Source organism: Echeneis naucrates, chromosome 23 (genome assembly GCF_900963305.1).
Source record: "Echeneis naucrates chromosome 23, fEcheNa1.1, whole genome shotgun sequence".
Classification (NCBI taxonomy): Eukaryota; Metazoa; Chordata; class Actinopteri; order Carangiformes; family Echeneidae; genus Echeneis; species Echeneis naucrates.
The window spans coordinates 7386548-7408563 of NC_042533.1; the positions used below are offsets into that span (position 1 = coordinate 7386548).

Here is a 22016-nt window from a genome sequence, read left to right on the forward strand (position 1 = left end):
TCAGTGAATAATACATATGGTCTTTAATTTGGAGAATAATTCAGTGTTACAGCAGCAATACACGGATGCTTTTCTGGACTTTTCCTCCAGGCAAAAGCTGAAACTCTTAAACCGACGGAAGAACATTGAGGATACAAGTTATGTGAACCCAAATATGAAGGTCTGCACACGAAACTTTGTTTATGTCACACTCACTTCCTAGAAATAGTTCTATACCTCCTCTTTCTTCTTTAGTTTGTGTCATTTGATAATCAAGGTACCTTTTTTGTGGCACATACCAGGTTCACGCAGGAGATGTCCATCATCTCCTTCACACGTCATCACACGTGTCCAAGGCTATCAGGTGTAAATTGCCAGAAATTGGTAATGGTCAGCTGGTGACACAACACACAGGCAACAATAAGGTCAGTTTTCATTTCTATATATTAACAAGATTAATACATATTTTGATCACTGCGTCCGTCATTGGTTTGGGAACTTGGTTAAAACAGAGTTAAAAATCAATTTCTTTTTTTCAATTTTCCTCCTTTGTTTGCTGAACATTTCAGCCTGCAGGTTGTGGTAAAGTGGTTCCCACTAAATTTCCCCCAATACCAGTCAAAGCAGTGGCCCAGCAGCGGGTCAAGATGTTGAGCAAATGCCCCTCAACTTCCAGCCTTGGGTTGGACTCGGAGCAAAAACCTCCCATGTTTCCTGCAGGTGAGGTCTGATTTTCTCAGCTCAAGACTTTTTCACACACAATATGGCACACAGTGAGGGTACACTTAGTCCATAGCATCTCTGGTATGAGGCAGGCTCATCAAAAAACTGAAAGAACCAAAATAAAATAGCCTCTGTGTACACGTGTGTGAGTACTTCTTAAATCAGTTACTGTATTGTAACATTTTTTGTTTTACTGACAGTCGCCATACAAGGATGTGGCTACAAGGAGAGCAGGCAGTTGAAACAGGATCGACCAATACCTGTTTGTCTGCCTGCAATTGAAAATATGACCCAGAAAAGCTCCAGAAGTGCCTGGTCAGCAGCACACAGGCCGAAAATGGCTGCCCTCGAGCCCACCACGGTGTTGAACAGCAGCAGGAAACTGCCTGATGTCAAGAACACTTCAGTTAGGAGCTCCAGGCCAAAGAGTGGGAATCTGCACAGAGTACCAAGTGTACTGCCACCAATCTCAGGAAGGACTGAGGAACCTGACAAGAACCACAAGAATCACTGCCTCCAAGTCCCACGGCCGACAAAACAAAGTAAATAAAGAAAATGATCTGAACTTCTTTTAACTTTGTCAAACCATTTTTTAAAAATCACTTCAGCCTGCAACGATCTGTCTTTAGGCAGAGGGACACTATGTTTTTAAAAACGTCCAGGATATTATTTGGCTGAGAGAGGGAGCTGCAAGGCACTAAGTCATAGTGTTCATCTGCTAGTTTGTGTTGTTTGTACTGTTGACTCAACAGCATCTTTGCCTTAACATCCCAAGTTGACAGAAATACAAAATTTAGAAGTATAGCAAACACTTTGAATATTATTATTATTATATTATATAATATATTAATATTATACTTATTTTTGTTGTTTTTCACCCAGATTTCTTATCTGCGTTAATGAGTTTGCAATACTTTATTTTGTAGCTGTGTGGCTGACACATGCTCATGTTCCATCTATTCATATATTGGTATGTTGTCCCTAGAGGATGAATCCTACTTATGTTACTTTTCTCTCTTGTAATCTGATAATTAACTGACTAAGAGGTATATCAGTTTGGACAACAGTGAAAGACATGTCTGTTAATTTCCATCTCTGCGTGGGACAAAAGTGCAGACCATAAATGTAATAAAAACCTTGAGCCTTCCTGCTTTAGTGTCCAGTAAATGTTTATAGTGTGGGAGCCGCTGCCAGCAAAGCAACATCATGTCGCCGAGTAATGATCCTCTGGTTTCCCTTCAATCCATCGGAGTTTACTTAGTGTAAACTGAGCAGGGGGCTTTGGGTGACTACGAGGAAAAATCAACAGCAGTGACGCAATCACTGTGGCAACTATTCATGAATACCTTTTGGACACATTTGTTGTGGTAAAAATATTTTGAATGATCAGATCCTAAAGTTATATATTGTTTTGAACCAAAAGTTCAATGCAATCTGCCAATTCAGTGTTCATTAACACAACGCGAGACAATGTTGATGTTCAGTGAAAAAGGACTGAGACACATTCAGTTGCTACAGAGAGGCACAATTAGGCAAATATTAGCCTCAGGAGGTTAAGACCAAAAGCAGAGCTAAAAGAAAGTGAATATTTAGCTTTACATTTTTCATATCTCCAAATAAATGATGTGTCAATAAGCAACAATGTGCTCATAACTTTGCCAGGTCAACATAAAAAATGTTGAATTGTCAATGTTGTGATCACAAGTTTTCGTAGCCTACAATTTGACCAGAAGTATTCAAATTCTATTCTTATTCTATTGCTGCTTTGGTCAATGTTAGCATTAATATTGGCTAAGTAGCAACCCCCCACCCTCCAAAAAACGGGGAAAACTTGCAAATTGCTTCTTTTAATGGATACATTCAAGTGGATATGAACTTGACTGTTTAATCAAGAACTTAGATTTTTTTTCTGCCTTTTTTCTGTACCATGTTATCTCAAGTTCTGATTATTTATCATGCATTTTTTTCTTCATATTTCTCACAGTAAAATCATGGAAATGAATCCTCAATCATAATTTTCCCAAAAATTTTTAATGGATATGACAAAACCTCTACATGTTTTTTTATGTGCCTCAACAATGCTCAAACATACAGGGAAATTGTAAAACTTTGGAACACATATGTAAACAGTAATTCAAATAAATAAAACCCCCAACACAAAAAGCTCACCTTGAGATCAAAATTAATTTAAATAAATCATCTTTAACCTTTCACCACAGATTTCAAACATGACAAAGAAGTGCAAAGACAGAAGACTGAACAATTAAGACCAAAAAGCAAACGTAGACGGCGGTTCTAGGCTTTGCATGTATTTCTTGGATTGATTGACTTTAAGTTCAAGTAGAAAATAGTTAAATATTACAAAAATGTGTTTTCTGGGAGACTGTCACCAGGTCTAAATCTGATCTTTTGTTTTGTCCCTCAAGCCCTGAGCATCCTGGTTTTAGTGGCATGGCTCTCAAGTTACTCACATAGACACTCTAGTTGAGGGACACCAACACACACATACATGCGCACGACATTACAGCCTAAAGCAGCGGTCCCCAAACTTTTTGTGCCCTGGACCGGGTAAAGGTCAGATAACATTTCCAAGGTGTGGCAGATAAATACAACAAAATAAAATGATATGACCGGCATAAAAACTGTGCTATTTTCCAAATATAATAATAAACGTGAATCCACTGTGCACTCGTATGGAACTTTATTAGCAGCGTCCTCGTAACAGCGTGCCAACATAACATGAGTAACTAAGGCCGAACCTAAATGCAGCTTTCTTAGACTCTTCTATCTTCTCACTGGGCCTTTCTCCCTTCGCAAAGATGTTTGTTTTTATACTCATTTTCTAGCTTGTGGGTGACTGACTGAAAGAAGCGTCAAAAGTGAGTCATAGACGGATGTAACAGAGAGAATCCGCTCATTTTTCAAAATAAAACATCGCTCAGACTTAGATAATGAATAAAACAGAAAATATTCCAAGTTATTTATTCTGTGCGGCCCGGTACAAATGACACACGGACCAGTACCGGTCCGCGGCCCAGGGGTTGGGGACCGCTGGCCTAAAGTATGTACAGAGGCAGATGGAAGTTCCAGTGAGCCTGGACAGGCTCTCTTTATCATCTGTAAACAACTGCACACCAGAGCAGTAAGTATCAGTTTCTGCTTTATGTCCTTGTTATTTTCCCTCTGAATGTGTCTTTGTTCATCTGCTTCTGCTGTCTTGTCTTGAACAGTTTCATGATTCTGACTCAGACAGAAAAAAATGTTAGTTAATTTAACTAATGAACTTTCCAATTGACAATAACATGCAGTAAAATTGCAAAACTGCTGCTAATTTTAAATGAATATGTATTTTAAATGAATCTATACCAGTGTGCAGGTAAAGCCAGAAGAGACTTAGCTTAGCTTATGTCATCGCAAGAACGTCCATTTGGCTGCCACTAATAGAGGCAAAGTGACACCAGTGTGGGAGAGTGACTACTTACCTATATCTGCTGTGTCGTCAGCCAGGGGATCAGAGTTCATCATGTACTTGTTGCCAAATATTTGCACCAATTGGTCAAAGAACTTACACTCTTGCCTCTCTCCTCTGTGAAAATGAGACTGAATTTTAGAGTTGGCTAAAAGCGAGACAAATAAACTGCTTGCTTGAGGTTTGAAATGTGTTTTCACCATAAAACTTTGTTGCTTGGACTGCATTTCAGCTGCACTTACTTTTTGCCCTCCAGGAAATGTCTGAAATTAGCTCTCAGCCTCTTTATCCTGGTCTGACACTGCTCGGGAGTGCGCAGGTAGCCCTGGCTGGCCATGACCTGAGAGATCTGGATGAAAACATGTTTGTTTTTGGTGCAGCCCTTCAGGTTGTTCTGGATCTCCTCACTCCCCCAAATGTTCAAAAGAGCTCTCGTCTCCCCGTCGCCCCAGGCCTGCTTTGTGCCGTCAGCCACCCACTGGTTGCTTGAGGCAACTATCAGAGTAGAGATTACAGATTCAGATTACAATAAACAGGAAGTATACCGAATGTACACAATACTCAGTTGTCTTTTTGTTTTCTGTTTTGTTTCACCTTTATTTTGGTTCAGTTCAGGTGGGCAGTCATCTGAGTCATCTGGGACTGATGTGTCAGCAGATGAGTCCTCTACTTTCAACTCCTTGCTGAAGATTTCCTCCATCTCATTGAAGAACTTAAATTCCACCCTGAACATAAAAACATATACAACAGAAAAACTTCACCATCAAGCTAACCAGCTTGTTGCACCAATATCCACTGCTATTAACAATACTGTAAATGATGAACATGTTTCAAGCCACTGTTTTTCCCTTCACTCACTTTTCATGCTGGAAGCCATGTTTGAGGCGCTTAATGCGGGTGTAGCACTGCTCTGACGTCCTCATAAACCCTTGGTTGCTCATTTTCTCAGAGATGTATTCAAACACGTGTCGGTTCTTCAGGCAGCCCTTAAGGGTGCGCTGGACGTTGTCTTCACCCCAGATCTCCAGAAGCTTGCGAGTCTCTTGGTCTGACCAGGGCATTTTTCTGCTCAGGTCAGTGGCAAGTTGGCTGGTTGAAGGCTGATCATCTAAAAGTCAAATCAACAGTTATTTTGTATTACCTTATATTTTGACAATAAATACAGAAAAATACTGCACAATTTACAAATTGTGCAATAAGTGTAATATTTCACCCTACACAAGTCAGGATCCTTGTCCATAAGGGATAAAGTGGCATCCACTGCAGCACTGTCCAAATCAGGATACAAAGAGTCATCACCGAGCACTTGAGCCATGACATGGAAGTATTGAAAGACTGCAGGTCGTCCTCCATTTCTGCCAAACACAAATCAAAGGTGAGCTGGAGAACGGTGGGCTGAAATCATGAAGCCAACAACTCGTCAGCCTCCATTTTCTTTCATTTTACTCACCTCCGGGTGTTGCAGGAACGCCGGTAAGTCTTTTTCAACCTTTTGATCCGGGAGTGGCACTGTTCCGGTGTCCTTAGGTATCCCATTGTGGCCATTTTCTCTGATATGTCGGCAAATATGTGGCCATTGCGGACACAGGTTTTCAGGCTGTGCTGCACGTCATCTGCAGCCCACACCTCAACTAGAGCAGTGGTCTCCTCTTCTGACCACACTGTGTTCAAGCCATCTACGCTTACTGCAGGGGAAAGTAAAGACATGCTGGATCTGTGAAGTATTGTTATTTAAAGGAGCATTTTTGCTGCTGCTGGACCAATCAGTGAAAATAACTGTACCTGGGTCCTGCTCTGGTTGTTCATCTCTTTCATCATACTCATCAAGAGAAACTGCTTCCTGTCCCAGTATTAGTTCTAGTTGGTTGTAGAATCTGTAATTTACTTTTCTACCACATCTAAAAAGTGTGAAAATACAAACCGTTACCACGATTGTGACTTGCATTTAAATAAGCATAAATTACATTTAAATAAGCAAACAGATCTCACTTCTTTCTGTCATAGCAGTGTCGAAAGTTATTCCTCAAAGATTTGACTTTCCACCGGCACTGCTCCGAAGTTTTCATGAAGCCACGATCTTTCATTTTCTCTGAAATGTCTGCATAGACATGTCCGTTGTGGACAACGCCCCTCAGTGCCCTCTGAACATCTTCTTCACCCCAGATATCGATAAGTGCCAACGTCTCCTCATCTGACCACGTGCCCGTTGCAGCTTTTTCAATGGATGTAGTCATATCTCCATCTTGCAAAAAAAACAGCTATTAATGCTAATATTATCTATAGTAAAACTTACATCTTTGAAGGAACACATAATAGCAATACTTCCTCTCCACTATTTAGCTTTGGGTGGCTCCTATCGCCTTACTGGGATTGGTAGTATGATCTTTAAAGGATGAAGGTCCTTTAGAGAGAAACTGCTGTGCGACTAACACATATACATTTCGTCACACATATTTCTGCAGGAAATCCTTTTGTAATTCTTTGCATTTCTTCAGTGGCAACATTTACAGCACTACATGTGATTACATTGGCATGAAACTGTATGAATATATCAACAATCATAACAGACTGTAACGCAGCATTTGATGAGGGAATATTTCACCTGTTTCACTCATTGATTCACCATTGGAGTCTTCTGACATTTCAACGGAGTCAGACACCACAGTGGAAGATGTTGACGGCTGCTTCTCAAGGATTTGCTCCAGCAGGTCGTAGAATTTAAAATCGACTCTGTCTGTCCCAGATGAGCTACAGGACAAAGGCAGCAGTATTAACACTCAATGGACAACAGTGCAGAGCAAATAGTCCTTTGCAGTTTTTACCTCATATTTTCCTGACACTGGCGATAATTAGCTTTCAGCCGCTTGATTCTGGTGTGGCACTGATCTGCGCTCCGAGAGTAGCCATGGGCACCAAGCTTTTCTGATATTTCAGTAAAAATGTGGCCATTGTGTGGGTAACGTCTCAGGCTCTGCTGGACCTAAATGGAAAAGAGAATAAGAAAATATCGTGAAATTATTTGCAACAGGAGGGAACAAAAGATAGAAGATGTACAATTTAAGTAAGTCTGATCCCAACAGATTTTTTTCAGCAATTTAAATAAAAAAAAAAAGACAGTAAGTTAAAGTTAGGTGAAATGATAATTCAGTCTGATCAGAAAAATTGAGGATTAACTATATTACAATTAAAATGCAGGATTTCCATGATCATAGTGCGCCCTACCTGTGAGTGTCCCCAGATCTCCAGGAGGATGATTGTCTCTTTGTCTGACCAAGGGACTTTCTTCCTGTCTTCTTGAATACCCACAGCAGACTCTAGAGACACATGAAAAAAAATAAAAAAAAAATAAAAAGATATATATATATATTCTATCACGTTTTTTAAACTGATCAGTGATGTTAAAGGACTATAGAAACTTTATTGTTCCTCATTTTGTGTTTTTGGCTTTATAATTGCTATCATGTGAAGTGAACCATTGACAGCAAGTGAACAAGATGTTAGAACACAGTGTTCGGTGTAAAGCATTGTTTACCTGTCTCAGCGTTGGAGTAGGCAGGAAGGTCGCTGTCTTCAGGGTCTCCTGGTATGTCGTCCAACTGTGGCACTGGAACAAAGTCCTTCACTAAAATCCTTCCCAGTTCATTGTAAAACTTGCACTGAACTTGGCCTTGTCCTTTTGAGCTGCAGTTTGGGAATAGGAAAAAAACATAAATAAAAACGCCAACAACATTTTTTCCCACTTCATTCTTTCTGTTGCAAACACACATACTTGTTTTGGTAACACTGCCTGAAACTTGACTTCAGCCTTTTCAGCCTTGTCTGGCACTGCTCTGGTGTTCGGGAGAAGCCTTGGGCAGCCATCTTGGTGGATATGGTGGAAAATATGTGCCCGGTTCTGTGTACCCCTTTCAGCTCCTGTTGCATCTTGTCTTCGCCCCACGTGTTGATTAGGGCTAATGTCTCCAAATCTGTCCATGCAACACTTCTAGTTCCTTAAACACATGTAACAGTGTTTTGTAGTAGTAATGAGTGATTAAACGTTGTGAAATTTGATAAGTGGTTAATATTGATTTTTCTTTCTTTGAGAAGCAAACAATCAAGCACATGAAGGATGCAACAATTTTTGTTATGATTCTATTAGATGTATTTTATATTGTTCCATTTTATTTGGTTTTTTACATTTCTATTTTATTTTCATGCTATGCACTATTTGTACATCTGTTGCAAGTGTTTCCACATTTTGTGGCTCTATCATACCAATTTGCACTATCAAACATCTTGTGCTGCTGTTGCAGGAGAGGTTGAATGAACCAGGTACAAACATGGACTGCACCTGTATCTGGACGGGTTGCTTGGCTTAGAAGCTGCAAGTCCTCATCGCCATCGTCTTCATTTAGGGCTTCCTCAACATCATAGGTGACCTCAGGAACAGCTGAAGGAGGCGAGGAGCTGAGGACGCACTGTAGCTGCTCATAAAATTTACACTCGAGTTTGGAGTTTCCTCTGGTGTAGGATCAAGCACAAGATGACAGACATTTCGTCAAAAACTCGCCTCAGTAATCTCCGTTGCTTCATTCGTTGTGTTTTAAAATGTAGTGGAATTGCAGTAATGCAATTAGACAGAAAGGCCTGAGGAAAAAAAAAATCTACAAAATAGTCTGATTTGATACTGACTTGTTGTTCTGGCGGAAGCATTTCTTCAGTCGTTTGATCCTGGTCTGGCATTGTTCCACTGTTCTCATGTAGCCCCTCTCTGCCATTTTCTGTGCGATTTGTGTAAATATGTGACGATTTTTTAAGCAGCCCTTCAAAGCCCGCTGAACTGAGTCCTTCCCCCAAATGTCGAGCAGATGGAGCGTCTCCTCGTCTGACCAGGGAACTTTTGTGTCTGTCACTACTGGGAAAGACCCTTCCTGAGAATCTAAAATAAAACAAAATGAGTCAGTTATTGGCCCGGGCCTGGACACAGCAAAGTGTACAGATCCAGTGATTCATACAAACCTGTGTAGTCTCCCCATATCGAGATTAGAGGAGATTCCCCTGAATTCTCATCATCCATTAAAGAATCCCTACAAAAAATACAGAGAATATCTGAAGCGCTGGCTCCAAAAGCAATATTTCTAATTAAAGAAATATTTCAAACAAACAACTGCCTGAATAGCCTCGAGGTGTTTGGCTTTGTGATACTTCTATTGTGGAAACAGGGATGTAATTCAGTAATATGATGCATAATGAATAAAAAATGAGAGAAAGATTGCTATTGAGATAAATAGGCATTCTCTGAATGCTAAATTTAATGAAAACAAAAGATGAAGTCAAGTGGAACACCAGGAGCTTTTGTGTGTTTGTGTGCAGCCAATTGACAAAATGCCTGAGGGAATCTTACAAGAAATCTGATTCCTCCATAGGCTGCTTAGGTGGTATGTCTACACTTCCACTCAGCTTCCTCTTCCTGAGAGTGCTCACTCTTCTCAAGCTTTGGCTGTCCCCATTGGCTGCTGAGTCCATGTCCTCGGTCTGGATATTTGCAGTGGAGTCAATGGTGCCATCAGATGGTTTCGCACTAACTTTCTTCTCCTGAGAAGCATTCCTTCCTCTACCTGACACTTGCCTACGTCCAGAATCCTTGGTCTCCTTGAGTTTTTGTCTGATTGTCTCAGAGTTCCTCTTACTCGCCCTTGTGCGCATGCGAGAATTGAGAAGCCCTTTGTCCTCCGGAGGAGCTGAGTCTTGGTTAGGAGGTGAGGAGGAGGTGGTGTTTGTAACTGATATGGTCCCAGGAGGTAGTGACAGGGAGGAGAGGATGCAGTCATCCATTGGTAGTAATCTAGGATCTGAAGTTGAGAGTAAGGATGGTTACTTAATTCCTGACTTGGCCCCCTTTAAATAATTGAGAACAAAACAACTGTCAAACCTGTCCAAACTATAATTTAAGTAACAGTATAGACATAAGAAAAGAAAAAAATAAATAAAGGAATGTTGTGCAATACAATTTTACAACAGGAAGAAATTTAATTCTATTTGTTAATGCATGTTTCAATGTTAACCTGTCATTCTCTGTGTTTCAGAGTCTCTCATCACCATCACCCTGCAGTACCTTTCTCTTCAAAATGACCAAGGTCTCTGTGGTGTTCAAGTACAGCTTTCATGTCCTCTGGTGGGAAATAGGTTTGTAAACAGTCTTCTAGGATTGACGGAGCATCTCCTAGCAAGGCTGCAAGCTGAGAAATGAGATCAAGTTACTAGTTTTAGTCGCCATGCATTCATTTATTATGTTGCTCACTTATTCTCATGCTACCAAATGACCTACACTGAGCTTGAATTAAGAATTAGTTAGTTCAAAATACCAGCTCATTTGGTGGGGGATTGTGTGTTTTCTTGGCCAAGCATTTCATCTAGAAATGTGGGTTACTGCTCAAAGTTTGATCAGCATCACATTACAACCTCATGTAGTCCACATGGGAAATCACTAATGTGAATGAATGTTTTTTTAACATCTTCTCCTCTCACATATAGTTTCCCGCAGATTTTGATTGCTTGTTATCTAGCGATGCTCTAGTGTTTCTCTCTATCTGCTTGGTATGACAGAGGATGAGGGGAGGAGGCAGTCCGGCGGGACCCTATACTGCACCTGCGCCTAGTTAACCCTCCTCCATGATCGCTCTTTTGGTCAGTGGTGCGGACTGATGAGACACTACACTGAGCCACAGTTAGCCGGAAATGGCTGGTCATTTTGAAACAACGCCAAAGCTATTTCCTGTCTGTGTTGCATTTGGATCACCGTGGTGGTGGAACAAAATGCAGAGACGCAGCAAGTAGAATGGACCTCCCACAGGGCCCGGTAAACTCCCAGGGAGCCCTTTGATTCAAGAATCTAGGCAAGTAACAAGCTAAGGAGAGTGACGGCCACCATTGAGCCCTGTTACATAAGCCTGACTATGAGCAGCAAAAAGCTGCAGTGTGACATAAAAAGACACACTCGTGAATCTTATGTGAAACTAGCACATATAGTCACTACAAATGCAAATGTTGGTGACTTTCACACAGACAGTTAAGACATCTGGATTATCTAAAGTGAGTTTGACCTAAATTATTACAAAGAGGTACAATATTATTATTATGATCATTATTATACAACTGGCTGCTAAAGTAAACATATTACCTGTGTAAAGTCTGGAACTGGCACCAGCTTGTCCAGTCTGGATATGAACTCCCACACCAGCATCTCAAGTGCTGTATCGTACTTTGGTCCGAAATATACAGGAAAGATTTCCTACAGAGAAAGAGAGATTGTCAGACCATGAGAGAAAGAGCAGCTTGGTTTCGGACGAGTCTGTGAGTAAGTTTCATTCGATCATAATTTTCATGCTGCAGGTGTAGCTTCTTCACTGGTTTGTGTCACACCTTGTTTCCAGGTAGCCAATCCTGTTAAACAAAACTGGATGCTTTTGGATTGCTTTCTAATTTCAATCCATTTATGTTCATTAATTATAAAAACACAATAATCTGCAGAAGTGGGAAACAGAGGAAACCATCTGACAAACAGTCAAATATTTGTACTGTTTAACCATTGTCACTCATTATTTATATTTAGCTATTTATACTGTCAGATCATCAGAGCAGACAATATAAAATACAATATGTGGTCAGATGAGTCATTGAGGCGTAGAGGAAATTTGTCGTGGCGACCCTAACCTGTTTTGTTTCATTGTATTATGGGATATGATATTGAGCCACTGACAGGTTGGGTCCAAGGATTCACGCTGTCAATGCCAAATCCTGACCCGACCATCTGCGTGCCTCAGCAAAAATTGAGATTAATCAGACCAAGCTTGGTTTTTCCAGTCTTCCACTGTCCAGTTCTGGTGAGCCTGTGCCCAATGCAGCTTCAGATTTCTGTTCTTGGCTGGCAGGAATGGAACCCAACGTGGTCTTCTGCTGTTGTAGCCCATCTGCCTTGAGTAGCAATGTGTTGTGCATTCAGAGAAGTTCTTCTGCTCAGTACAGTTGTAAAGGGTGAGAAAGATCTCTCATTCTGAGTGAACAGTAGACACTGTTGTGTGTGAAAACCCAGTTCCAGAAAATACTGCAATTGGTTTGGAGTCCCTGAAACTTGTGCCGAAGGAAAAAAGTACAAACACAAGAAGTGAAGTCCAACTCACCTCAAAAAAATATTTTCTCTCAGAGGAATCCTCCAGCAATGTATGCACCAACTCAACAAAGTTGACCTCAGACTCTTCCACCTGGTTGATGGTGACCTGTCACACCAAAAAAAGATATTATAACTACAGTCAAAGGAAGTGAAAACAGTTGATCATACATAAATACAAGTTTTTATATTTTTATACATCTTATTCAAGCGCTTTGAATAAGAGAGAATCATCACTAACCCATTAACCTTTCAAACCTGACAGCAACTGTTGTGTGATTTCCAGCTGCGGTGTACTCACATCGTGATCGTTGGCAGTGCTGACAGGAGCTTTAATGCGGTCCAGGTGTGGTTGAATAGTCTGCACGTCCGCTGGGGGCTCACTTCGACACATCTCCAGGACCAGCTTGTGTTGCACAAAGCAAATCAAATAGATCACAATGGAGTAGCTTTATAAATATTCTCCTAAAGAAATTTTTTGAATCTTTTCACTCTTTTTGTGTCATCTGAATTGCACATTGCTTCATTTTTTTATTGGGTTTACAACACGTTTTACAGTAAGTAATTTGAATTAGTCAGATGAAGTTCTTACGTAACTATCTATGAAACACTATCCACCTGGTAGGGTAAGAAAATATTTTTATCGTTAATTTTTACTTCTCATATAAGACCATGTGGTACAATAAGTATGACGGAACAGTGGATATTACCCTGGCCCTGAGTCCCATGATGAGCTGAGCCCTTTGACTGTAGCTCATCAGCTCTGGGACCAGCTCCGTCACCATGGTAACAAACTCCTCCAGCATCCCATAGTGATCCACAAGTCCCTGCTGCACAATTTGCCACACTGCAGCTGATAAAAGCTGCAAGGGCGGGGCCAGGAGGCGTAAAAATCGGACAGGAAGATCATTACCTGAAGAGGAGGACAAAAGAAGAACTGAGGTGAGAAACACCCAAAACAATGTGAAGACACTGGATTTTAGGACTAGGAGGATTTCTGTCCATCAACAGGCAATAGGAGGCAATAGTTTTCAAGTCCCATTGTTAACTGTGGTCATATCGAAAAAAATCAGGTCACAAATCACAACTTCACCAACTACTACTGTTTGCACAACAATTTTATCACCCACAAAGCTTGTCAGAGGTAAATACAGTAGATGATGATTACACAAAACAGCCACATAACTGTGACCACAGACAAGGGAATGAATAACATAATGGCACCTGCCACTGGCTGGGATGAATGAGGTGTTGGCGGCGGGAGAATTGGTCAAGGGTAATAATGACAGCAACTCTGACCAGGACCACACTGTTATGGGTAGACAACTATGCCAACATCTCCAAAACTGCAGCTGTTCCTGGTGTGCAGTGGTCAGGACTTACCAATGTAGTCCGAGGCAAGACAATTAGTAAACTGGTGAAAGGGTCATTGATAAACATGGGGAGTGGACTGCTGGGGTCTGATCTAATAGATGAACTGTCAACAAAGTTCATGCTGGTTCTGATGGAAAGGAGTCAGAACACATAGAGCAGCACAGTTTGTTTATGATGCTGTGCGGCTGAGGACCAGTCCGGCTGCCCATGCTGACCCCGATTTAACTGCCAGAAGTGGACAATGTGGATAATGTGGATAAGGATAATGCTCCCTGCCACAAAGCAACGATGGTTCAGGAGGGGCTGGTGGAACACCAACCAGTTGGAGTTGCCTCCAAATTTCCCAGATCTGGGATATGCCGAAAAAACAGGTCTGATCATCGGAGGCTCCACCTCACAACTTACAGGACTTTAAGGATGTGCTGCTTACGTCTTGGCGCTAGATGTCACAGTTCACCTTCAAAAGTCTAGTTGAGCCCAAGCCTTGACCAGTCAGGGCTGTTTGGGGGCAAAAGGGGCAGCGACACAATATTATGCAAGTGGTCATAATGTTCTGTTGCTGTAAATATATGATCCACCAATTTGCTACACGGATGGAGCTTTGGATCTGTCACTTTCATCATTAACTAATATGTCTGTGGTTTTCACAATCAATCTTGAAATCTAATTCTAATCATCACAAGCCCAGGTCCTTATTTCACAAAAATACATTTAATTCATCAGTATCTCAATAAGAAGCCAGTGTGAACGTCCCCCTGACACACACACACACACACTCAATGAACACACTGCTCAAGTGAACTTGATTTAAAGTGGCCATGTACCTGCTGAAATAATGAAGTGACCGTGCTGCTGCTCTCAGGTGCTCTGACAACAGCATCCATCAAACTCACAACAAACTCACAGCTGGAGTTACACAGCTTCACACCGACTTACACTGTTAGCTGTTCAGGGCTGCTGGATCCCTCCATCCCTTACAGGAATTATGGGAAATAACCACAATCATGCACAACAGCTATGTAGCCAAACCACTGATGGCTTGATAGGAATCATTCTGCACATCAGATCCCAATAAGCTTACTAATAGGATACAAACACTGATGGATTATTTATGGAGGTGCAATCTGTTAATTCCCGTTATCTGTGATAGGGTCACTGTAAACTCTCTGCCGACACACAGATCATGGATCATAATGAAACGTGATTTTATTTATGAGGATACACGCACCTCCAATGCTTCCACTTTCAATTCCGCCTTTTATTTCCATTTAGCAGCAGACAAGAGGAAAAAACCCGAACAGATATCTCCTCTGGTTGGAGCGATCCAGGAAAATTTTTTTAAATAATAAAATAAAAAAAAAAAAAACAACCTAATAATTGAAATTATCTTTATTTCAGAGTAACAAAATGTTGATCGACGATCGCCAGCCCGCACAATGCGAGGGAGGTTTTTGCTGGAAGCATTGGCAGGCTCTTGTTTTTATTCTCGCGTTGGGAGGAGAGACAGAACAAAGGTTTCTGGTCTCATCCGCCTCAGTCCAGATCACGGCAAGCCCTCTTTCCTGGTTGGCTGACGAAGACCGGATCAACCAAGCAATGCAGAGGATCCGGCACTAGATGCCGCTATTGGGCTTTCCATTGACCTCAGGTCCGGCCTGGTACTCCATTCAGTGGGAATACTGCTCTTTGAAGTAAAAGTAGTCATACTTTTAAAGTCCTGCAGTCAGTTTTTAAATAAAAACTACAGTTAATTTTTAGAAATGAGTGCATTTCATAAAAAATTATGTATTTTTATTCTATTTAGTATTTGTAAGTACTTTAGAAACTACTGGATGTCAGATTTGATGCAAAGTGTAGAATATTTTAATAACAAAATTAATCACATTACAATTTCAATCATGGAATGAAAGAAATGTAATACATTTGTGACTGAGTACTGAAATATTGTTTCCATGATGCGGAATAAATAAAAAATGAAATGAAATAATTGGACTTGAGTGAGTATGCTTATTTTCCACCGCTCATCATGTCCAATATACACCAGAACTGTTAATTAGGTTAATTTAAGTGTAAAAGTGAATGTGATCTCATGACTTGACTGATTGTTGGTGTCAGACAGGCTAATTTGAGTATTGGTGAAACTGTCAATCTTCCTTTTACACTTTAGTGTAATAGTGCAGAAACAGAAAGCCTCCACTTCTGCAGATATATCAGCCTTGTTGATGCGAGGCCAGAGAACAGCCAGCCTGGGTGGAGCGGACAGGAAGCCTACGGTAGCTCAGATAACTATGTCTCAGACAGCCCAAAATCGGCATCAACAGCATGAATCCACTGAACCAAACTGCCTTCTCCCTTGGTGCCATGGTGTAGAGAATCTTTTTCCGGTCACATTTTGGGCCTCTTAATACCAATCAATTATGGTTGGAAAGCCATGGCATATGTGAGTGTTGTTGCTGAGCATGTGCAGCCCTTTTTTGGCCACAATTTGTAATCATCTTATGGCTACTTCCAGCAGAATAATGAACCATATCACAAAGCATGTGTAATGTCAAACTGATTTCATGACATTGAATTAAATGTATTCATCATCAGCATCAGTTTTGCAGCATGAATGTGCATCTGATAAATCTGCAGAAAGCATGTGATTGTGTAAATTAAGGGGACCTGAATCTCAAAGGAATGTGTCCAATCCATGCAACAAGGCATTATGGCTGTTTTGAGAGCAGAGAGAGGCAAACCCAGTATAATATGCTGTTTCCAATAAAGTGTTCTATGGGTGTACATGTATATTCTGTTCATGTATGGAAACTAACAAATCATTCTTCAATGCAAGATTTAACTTTGTGCTGCTGGGCCATAACTTGCCATCTCTTGATAAAACTTGATATGCGACATATACAGGATCAACTTAAATTCTCTGAAAAACTCCTTTTCCACGAGTGACGTCCATTAAAGCATTACTTTCTCCTCAGACCTTTGACATAAAGGTATGGGAACAATCTTCCTTATGTCTTTTCTACCTATAGATATACCCAAAGATTTAAGTTTGAACAAGACACAGCAAAACCATGAACAAGGGGTCATTGAATGTGATTTGAGGAGTATGAGAACAACATAAAACACAAACTGCTGCCATCATGAGAGTTCAACCAAACTGAACATCCACGGAGGATTATGTATCATCATCCCTCTGAAGATGGATGAGTGTGCATGTATGGACCAACGAACAATAAGCCCAAACATAAAGTATCTCCAGCAACTAGAAGGATGTCCTGCTACAGGTGGCACAGACACCCGATGTTAACATCAACATCATGGAGTCTGGGATTACATGATGAGAGATAAGACAGTAGGATACAGACGAACAGCTGGACACTCTCCAATAAATACACAACACTGCCCATGTTTACATAGCAAAACTGTGAATACTGCACTTTGTGTTAACTGCTGAATGGAAGCAGACAAAAACAAGGTAACAAAAGAGATAAAAAGTAAGCGGGTACTTGCCAGAGAATCCTTTGCTCTTCATTCTCTTCAAGGCAGAAAAACGAGGCCAAGTTTTACTGACATGCCTCTTATTTTGGAAACAGGAAAAGGGAAAACCGGAAGCGCAGCCTAGCAGCTATGTTTTTGTAGGTCCGCGAGGGCCGTTTCGATCGGCCAATGTCCGTTAGTGTCCACACGGACCCGAGTGCGATCTCCGGTCCGTGCCGAGTGAGGCCTGACGTCCGGGGCCCAGCACAGAACCCAGGTCCTGGTCCTGGTCCTGGTCCGGATCAGGACCGGTTCAATGAGCTCTGACCTTCTGCACGAGCACACCGATCCTCATGGGAAAAAAACAAAAAACAAAACAGACGGCACGTTACGGTTGAAGTCCGGGCGGCGGAGTGGAAATGTCCATGCAGACCTGCGAAGGCGGACAGAGAGCTGAGGAGGAGAAGGAGGATTGGCGGCACTGAGGGCGGGAACATACATGCGGTTCCGGCTCTCCGCAGGCTGGACAGGATCCGGATCCGGATCCGACAGCTTCGTGCCACGGAGTCCAACTCTCCAGGAGCGGAAGTACGCAGGCGCACTGCGACGGAACAACTGATGGATGCGCGAGCTCGTGCGCGCGACGAGAAAAGAGTCTGCGTTTGTTTACGTTTGCTATCTATGTTTGTGTTTACTTCACTCTCTGACGTCATGACACGGACCGGTAGGTCTGAAATAAAGATGTAGTCCAAGTCTTCACGATCTACCGCCAACAGGCCCCGAATCGTCCCGTATTTGGGAACTAAAACTTTGTTCCGCATTTTTAAAAATCCATGTTGGCCGAACTGAAACTCTGCACCTACCACTGCCTGTCTGCAATGAGCTTCTTGCTGACCAATAAAAAATAATCCTGTCCCTTATTTCGACTTTAGAACATGAATATGCACATTTCTAAAAACATAAAACACACAGGCAGATACTTTTATCTAAAGTGACTTGCAGGTGAGGGAATGCGTAGGAATAGCATCAAGTCAAACATATCTCATAAATCTTACTGTGGAAAAAAGCAACAAAAAAAAGCTATTTTTTCATAATTTTTATTTTTAAGCAGGTATGCACCTGCTTAAAGGGTAATGGGATTAAGAAGAACTGATGAAGAGAATTTTTACAAGTAGCAAATTTAGCCTTTTGGACTGATTTGAAAGCTTTTGAGGATTTACACCCGAGGTTTAAGTGTTCCAGGTGTGTATTCAAAATTATAGCATTGGCATGTCCAAGCTGTTAAAGAAAGGAATATCAAGAAGGAAGAAGCAGAAAATATTGCAGTCTGGACTTGGACATAGGGACATTGGCATGAATATGAAAATGAAAATGCAACTAATCTCATAAGAGAATTTAAAATTGCTGAAGCTAAAGCTTGGCTTGGCAGCAGACAGTCAGAGACAAATCATTTTAATGTCAGGAGTGTGAGCATTAGTTACAAACAGAAAGAAGAAGAGCTGTGCACTGTGACGAAGAATTAAATCACAGTGCAGAGTGTTAAAATCCACGTGCAGTGTTTTGATTATCCATATTTTGCATTATTTAATCTTAAGGCAATTCCTTTGTTTAAATATTGGCACAACTCTCTGTATTCCAAAGACATGAATCATGAGGACATAATAACTTCTTGGTTTTGGATCAGCATGAATAAGTGTTTTTGAGGAATTTACTATCTTCCTGATCATTGTAATGGCTGGAAAACCTTCAGTATCCCAAAAAGGAAACTCCCCTCTCAGTCCAGTGTGCAGAATTAAATATTTGCTGTTTAACAGATAGTGCCACTGCTTTTCAGGTGCTCAATTTTTCAAGACAAATCCTCAAAACTAAACTTTTATAGAAATTTGCTTACAGGTTTTGTAGAAGTCTGACATTTATATCACCATAATCCCTTTAAAACAAGATTTCAATTTAGTCTATATAAATATCCAACATGAAAATACATTTCAAAGTCACCTCAAATAGTGTTTTTACATCACCAAATCGATTTCATTGGCTTCATTGGCTGTAAATGAAAGACATTGACATTTCACAACACAATACAAAGCAGCTGGACTCATTATCACTTATTCATTAGAATTTGTTTGTCAAACAGCCTGGCAGGTGTCACCTGTGAGACTTTGGTGTCAACATTCACCACCAGAGGGCGACACACACCGCGCTATATTTCAACTGAACGCGGACGCTCGGGTAAAAAGGCCTGCAAGAAATTCACTTGCTTCAACTTCCGTAATGGCATCTCTCCCAGGAAGCGGCATTCAATAATTCATAACAGACACTCATAAATTTCAATGAGTTTCTAATTAGGAGGAGCCCAGAGTAATTGTCTCTGTGGCAGTTTTAACAGGAGGAGGATCATGCTGACAGATTGACAGAGTCCTTGTGGCAGATTGCTGCAAATCACCTAATTATAAGTAGATGTCAAACTTTCAGCTTTTACTGATGATTATTTTGGCTATGTTGGATAATTTTGCAATCAGCTGAGAAGGGAAGGCTGGGACAGAAGGAGTGAGAGGATCATGCGTGACATGACCCCTTATGAAAATATAGAGCTTCACTTTTCATTTCTTTTTATTTATGGGCTTTTACATATTTTAGGGATTTGTACAGTAACCAAAGTAGTTTTACATATATAGAAATGCATTCATTCATTTGATGAAATGAATATATTGGTATTGCATGTTCAAAATAAACCTGAAACCTAAAAGTGTATTTTCAGAAGCTCTTAAGGTTTTCAAGTAAGTTTTCAGTTGGAGTCTGCAAATGTCGTCAGTGAAATGAGAAGCTGGATAAAGGGAGAGATTTCACTTATGGCATGCAGACTAGAAATAGGAGGATGTAGCTATCCTGGCTCTGTCTGAGAGTAAATCTGCAGTGAAGATTGTGTGCTTCCACTTTTTCATTTTTAGCCTGCTTTAGAATGATTTGAAATTGAATATTCATACTAAACTAAGCCAAGCTAACCGGCTTCTATCTTCTAATTAAACTCTCAGCCTGAAAGCTAATGAGAACATTTCTAAAAAAAAAAAAAAAAAAAAAAAAAAAGTCAGATATTCGGAGGCTAAGCTTTTTTGTTGTACATATAATGAACTATAACTCAATACTGAGTGGATGAAGATACACTCTGATGAAGGAAGTGTTATATTTTCATATGGAAATCCCAGCAGTATTGATATTAGGCTGCTAAATACATTTGCTTGTCTGCATAGCTGCGGATACTACAGGGAGATGAATAACTTCAAATGGCTGGGAGCAGACAGTGCAATAACGGCAATCATTTAGTGGGGTTCATTTACAGCAGTAAAACAAAGGTCACTGACATCCCCATTCGAGAACTCTCATGGATATTAGGCACTATTTACTGATGAAGGATAAATTGGTGTGCTAACCCTTATGGATGGTGGCTGGTGGCTGCTAAGGGACATTCAGAGGTATTTTGTATGTATGTGAGCACATGAGCTTTGGCTTGGCAGGAGAAACCGGACAGGTGGATGCTCAGCCAGCCAAAGTCCCATTACTTGCTCAGGGGGCAGCAAGTGTATGTGTGTGTGTGTGTCTGAGTGCGTTTGTGTGTGCAGGTGCATGCATGTGGTAATTACTTTTTCTCACAGTGTGTGCATGTCTGTGTGTGTGTGTGTGTGTGTGCAGACGGGGTGATTAGAGATGGGTGGTGGGTGGAGGGCTTGTCAGAAGTTATCTTCCCATCTCATCTCATCATAGGCAGTCTGGCGGATTCCCTCGATGGCTCAACAGCCCGACACCGTGGTGCTGCTGTCAATTGGGCCGTCAACGCCTGCAGAAATCGATGCCAATCTCCCTCGGTTTCTATTTTTAACCGAAGCTCAGCACCCAGGCCTTTGATAAGGATGCTGCCTCCTTTTGGCTTTCCTCTTCGCCTCCAATAGGCACCCCCCACCCCTTCCAACCTCTTTCACCTCCCCTGCTGATGAGAGTGATAAGAGACAGACGAGATGGAGCTAAAAAGCACAGACCTGCCTGACACTGAAAGAGCCTTCCATGTTTGAGAAAATGATGATTGTTAGCACTATCGCCTGTAATAATGGCCATGAAGGTTATTATACCATTATTCAAAGATATGATAGCATTTTAAATCTCACTTTACTCTTGGTACTTATGATACAACTACCAATAATATACAGGCAATATGACCATGCCATCCACTCTGGTCATCCTGTGATAGTAATACTGTGAATGTGTCGAAGTGATTCACCCATATTCAGTAACTGGGCTCTAAAATAAGCCAACAGGATTTCTGTAACTTTGTGACAACACAACAAAGCAGCTGGGGTCTCCCAAACCTTAGCCAAGTCCCCCACGTACCACCCAGCCCTGCAGGATTTGGTTTCTCTGACACAGATTAGCTAAGAAACTGCACCACAAGATCAACCAAGTTGTAAAATTGAGTGTCCTGTGTTGCAGATGAGGACGGTCACATCAAATTCAGCAAACTAATTGACACATGAATATAAAACAGTAAATTTAATATCCCAACTCCTCTTGGAAGGTTGCATGAAGATGTTCCTGTTTGTTGTGTGTCTGAGGATAGGATGGAAGGGCCTATATCTGGATGGTGCAACCTAAATGAATACCTGAGATATTGGCGTGACATGGACAATGCTCTCCAACACTCTATATTTAGGAAGATTGAATTTTTAGAGACTTGCTCAAAGTATCGAAAAGAGCTCCAAACCTGTGGTGGAAGCACCTTCTGTTACCTTGTGCCTTAATTAATCACCTACATGTATTTGGGGCAGCAGAAGCATGATAGTATCAGTACACCCGAGTGTC

General features: G+C 41.1%; 1 protein-coding gene across 1 annotated transcript; it reads right to left on the bottom strand.

Annotated features, from left to right (window-relative positions):
• Window positions 1-2720: 2720 nt before the first annotated feature.
• On the bottom strand, window positions 2721-17760 carry LOC115037156 (uncharacterized). The gene is made up of 24 exons (XM_029495657.1): window positions 17202-17760; window positions 13031-13233; window positions 12622-12726; window positions 12334-12429; window positions 11334-11444; window positions 10269-10392; window positions 9558-10005; window positions 9173-9240; window positions 8846-9092; window positions 8505-8674; window positions 7941-8163; window positions 7704-7852; window positions 7394-7485; window positions 6994-7151; window positions 6774-6919; window positions 6161-6413; window positions 5954-6069; window positions 5622-5856; window positions 5390-5526; window positions 5030-5279; window positions 4766-4896; window positions 4414-4666; window positions 4185-4288; window positions 2721-3942 (listed from the first exon to the last, which is right to left on the bottom strand). The coding sequence occupies exons 1-24, from the start codon at window positions 17221-17223 to the stop codon at window positions 3935-3937; spliced, it is 3849 nt and encodes a 1282-aa protein (XP_029351517.1). The 5' UTR covers window positions 17224-17760; the 3' UTR covers window positions 2721-3934.
• Between the last annotated feature and the right edge of the window lie 4256 nt (window positions 17761-22016).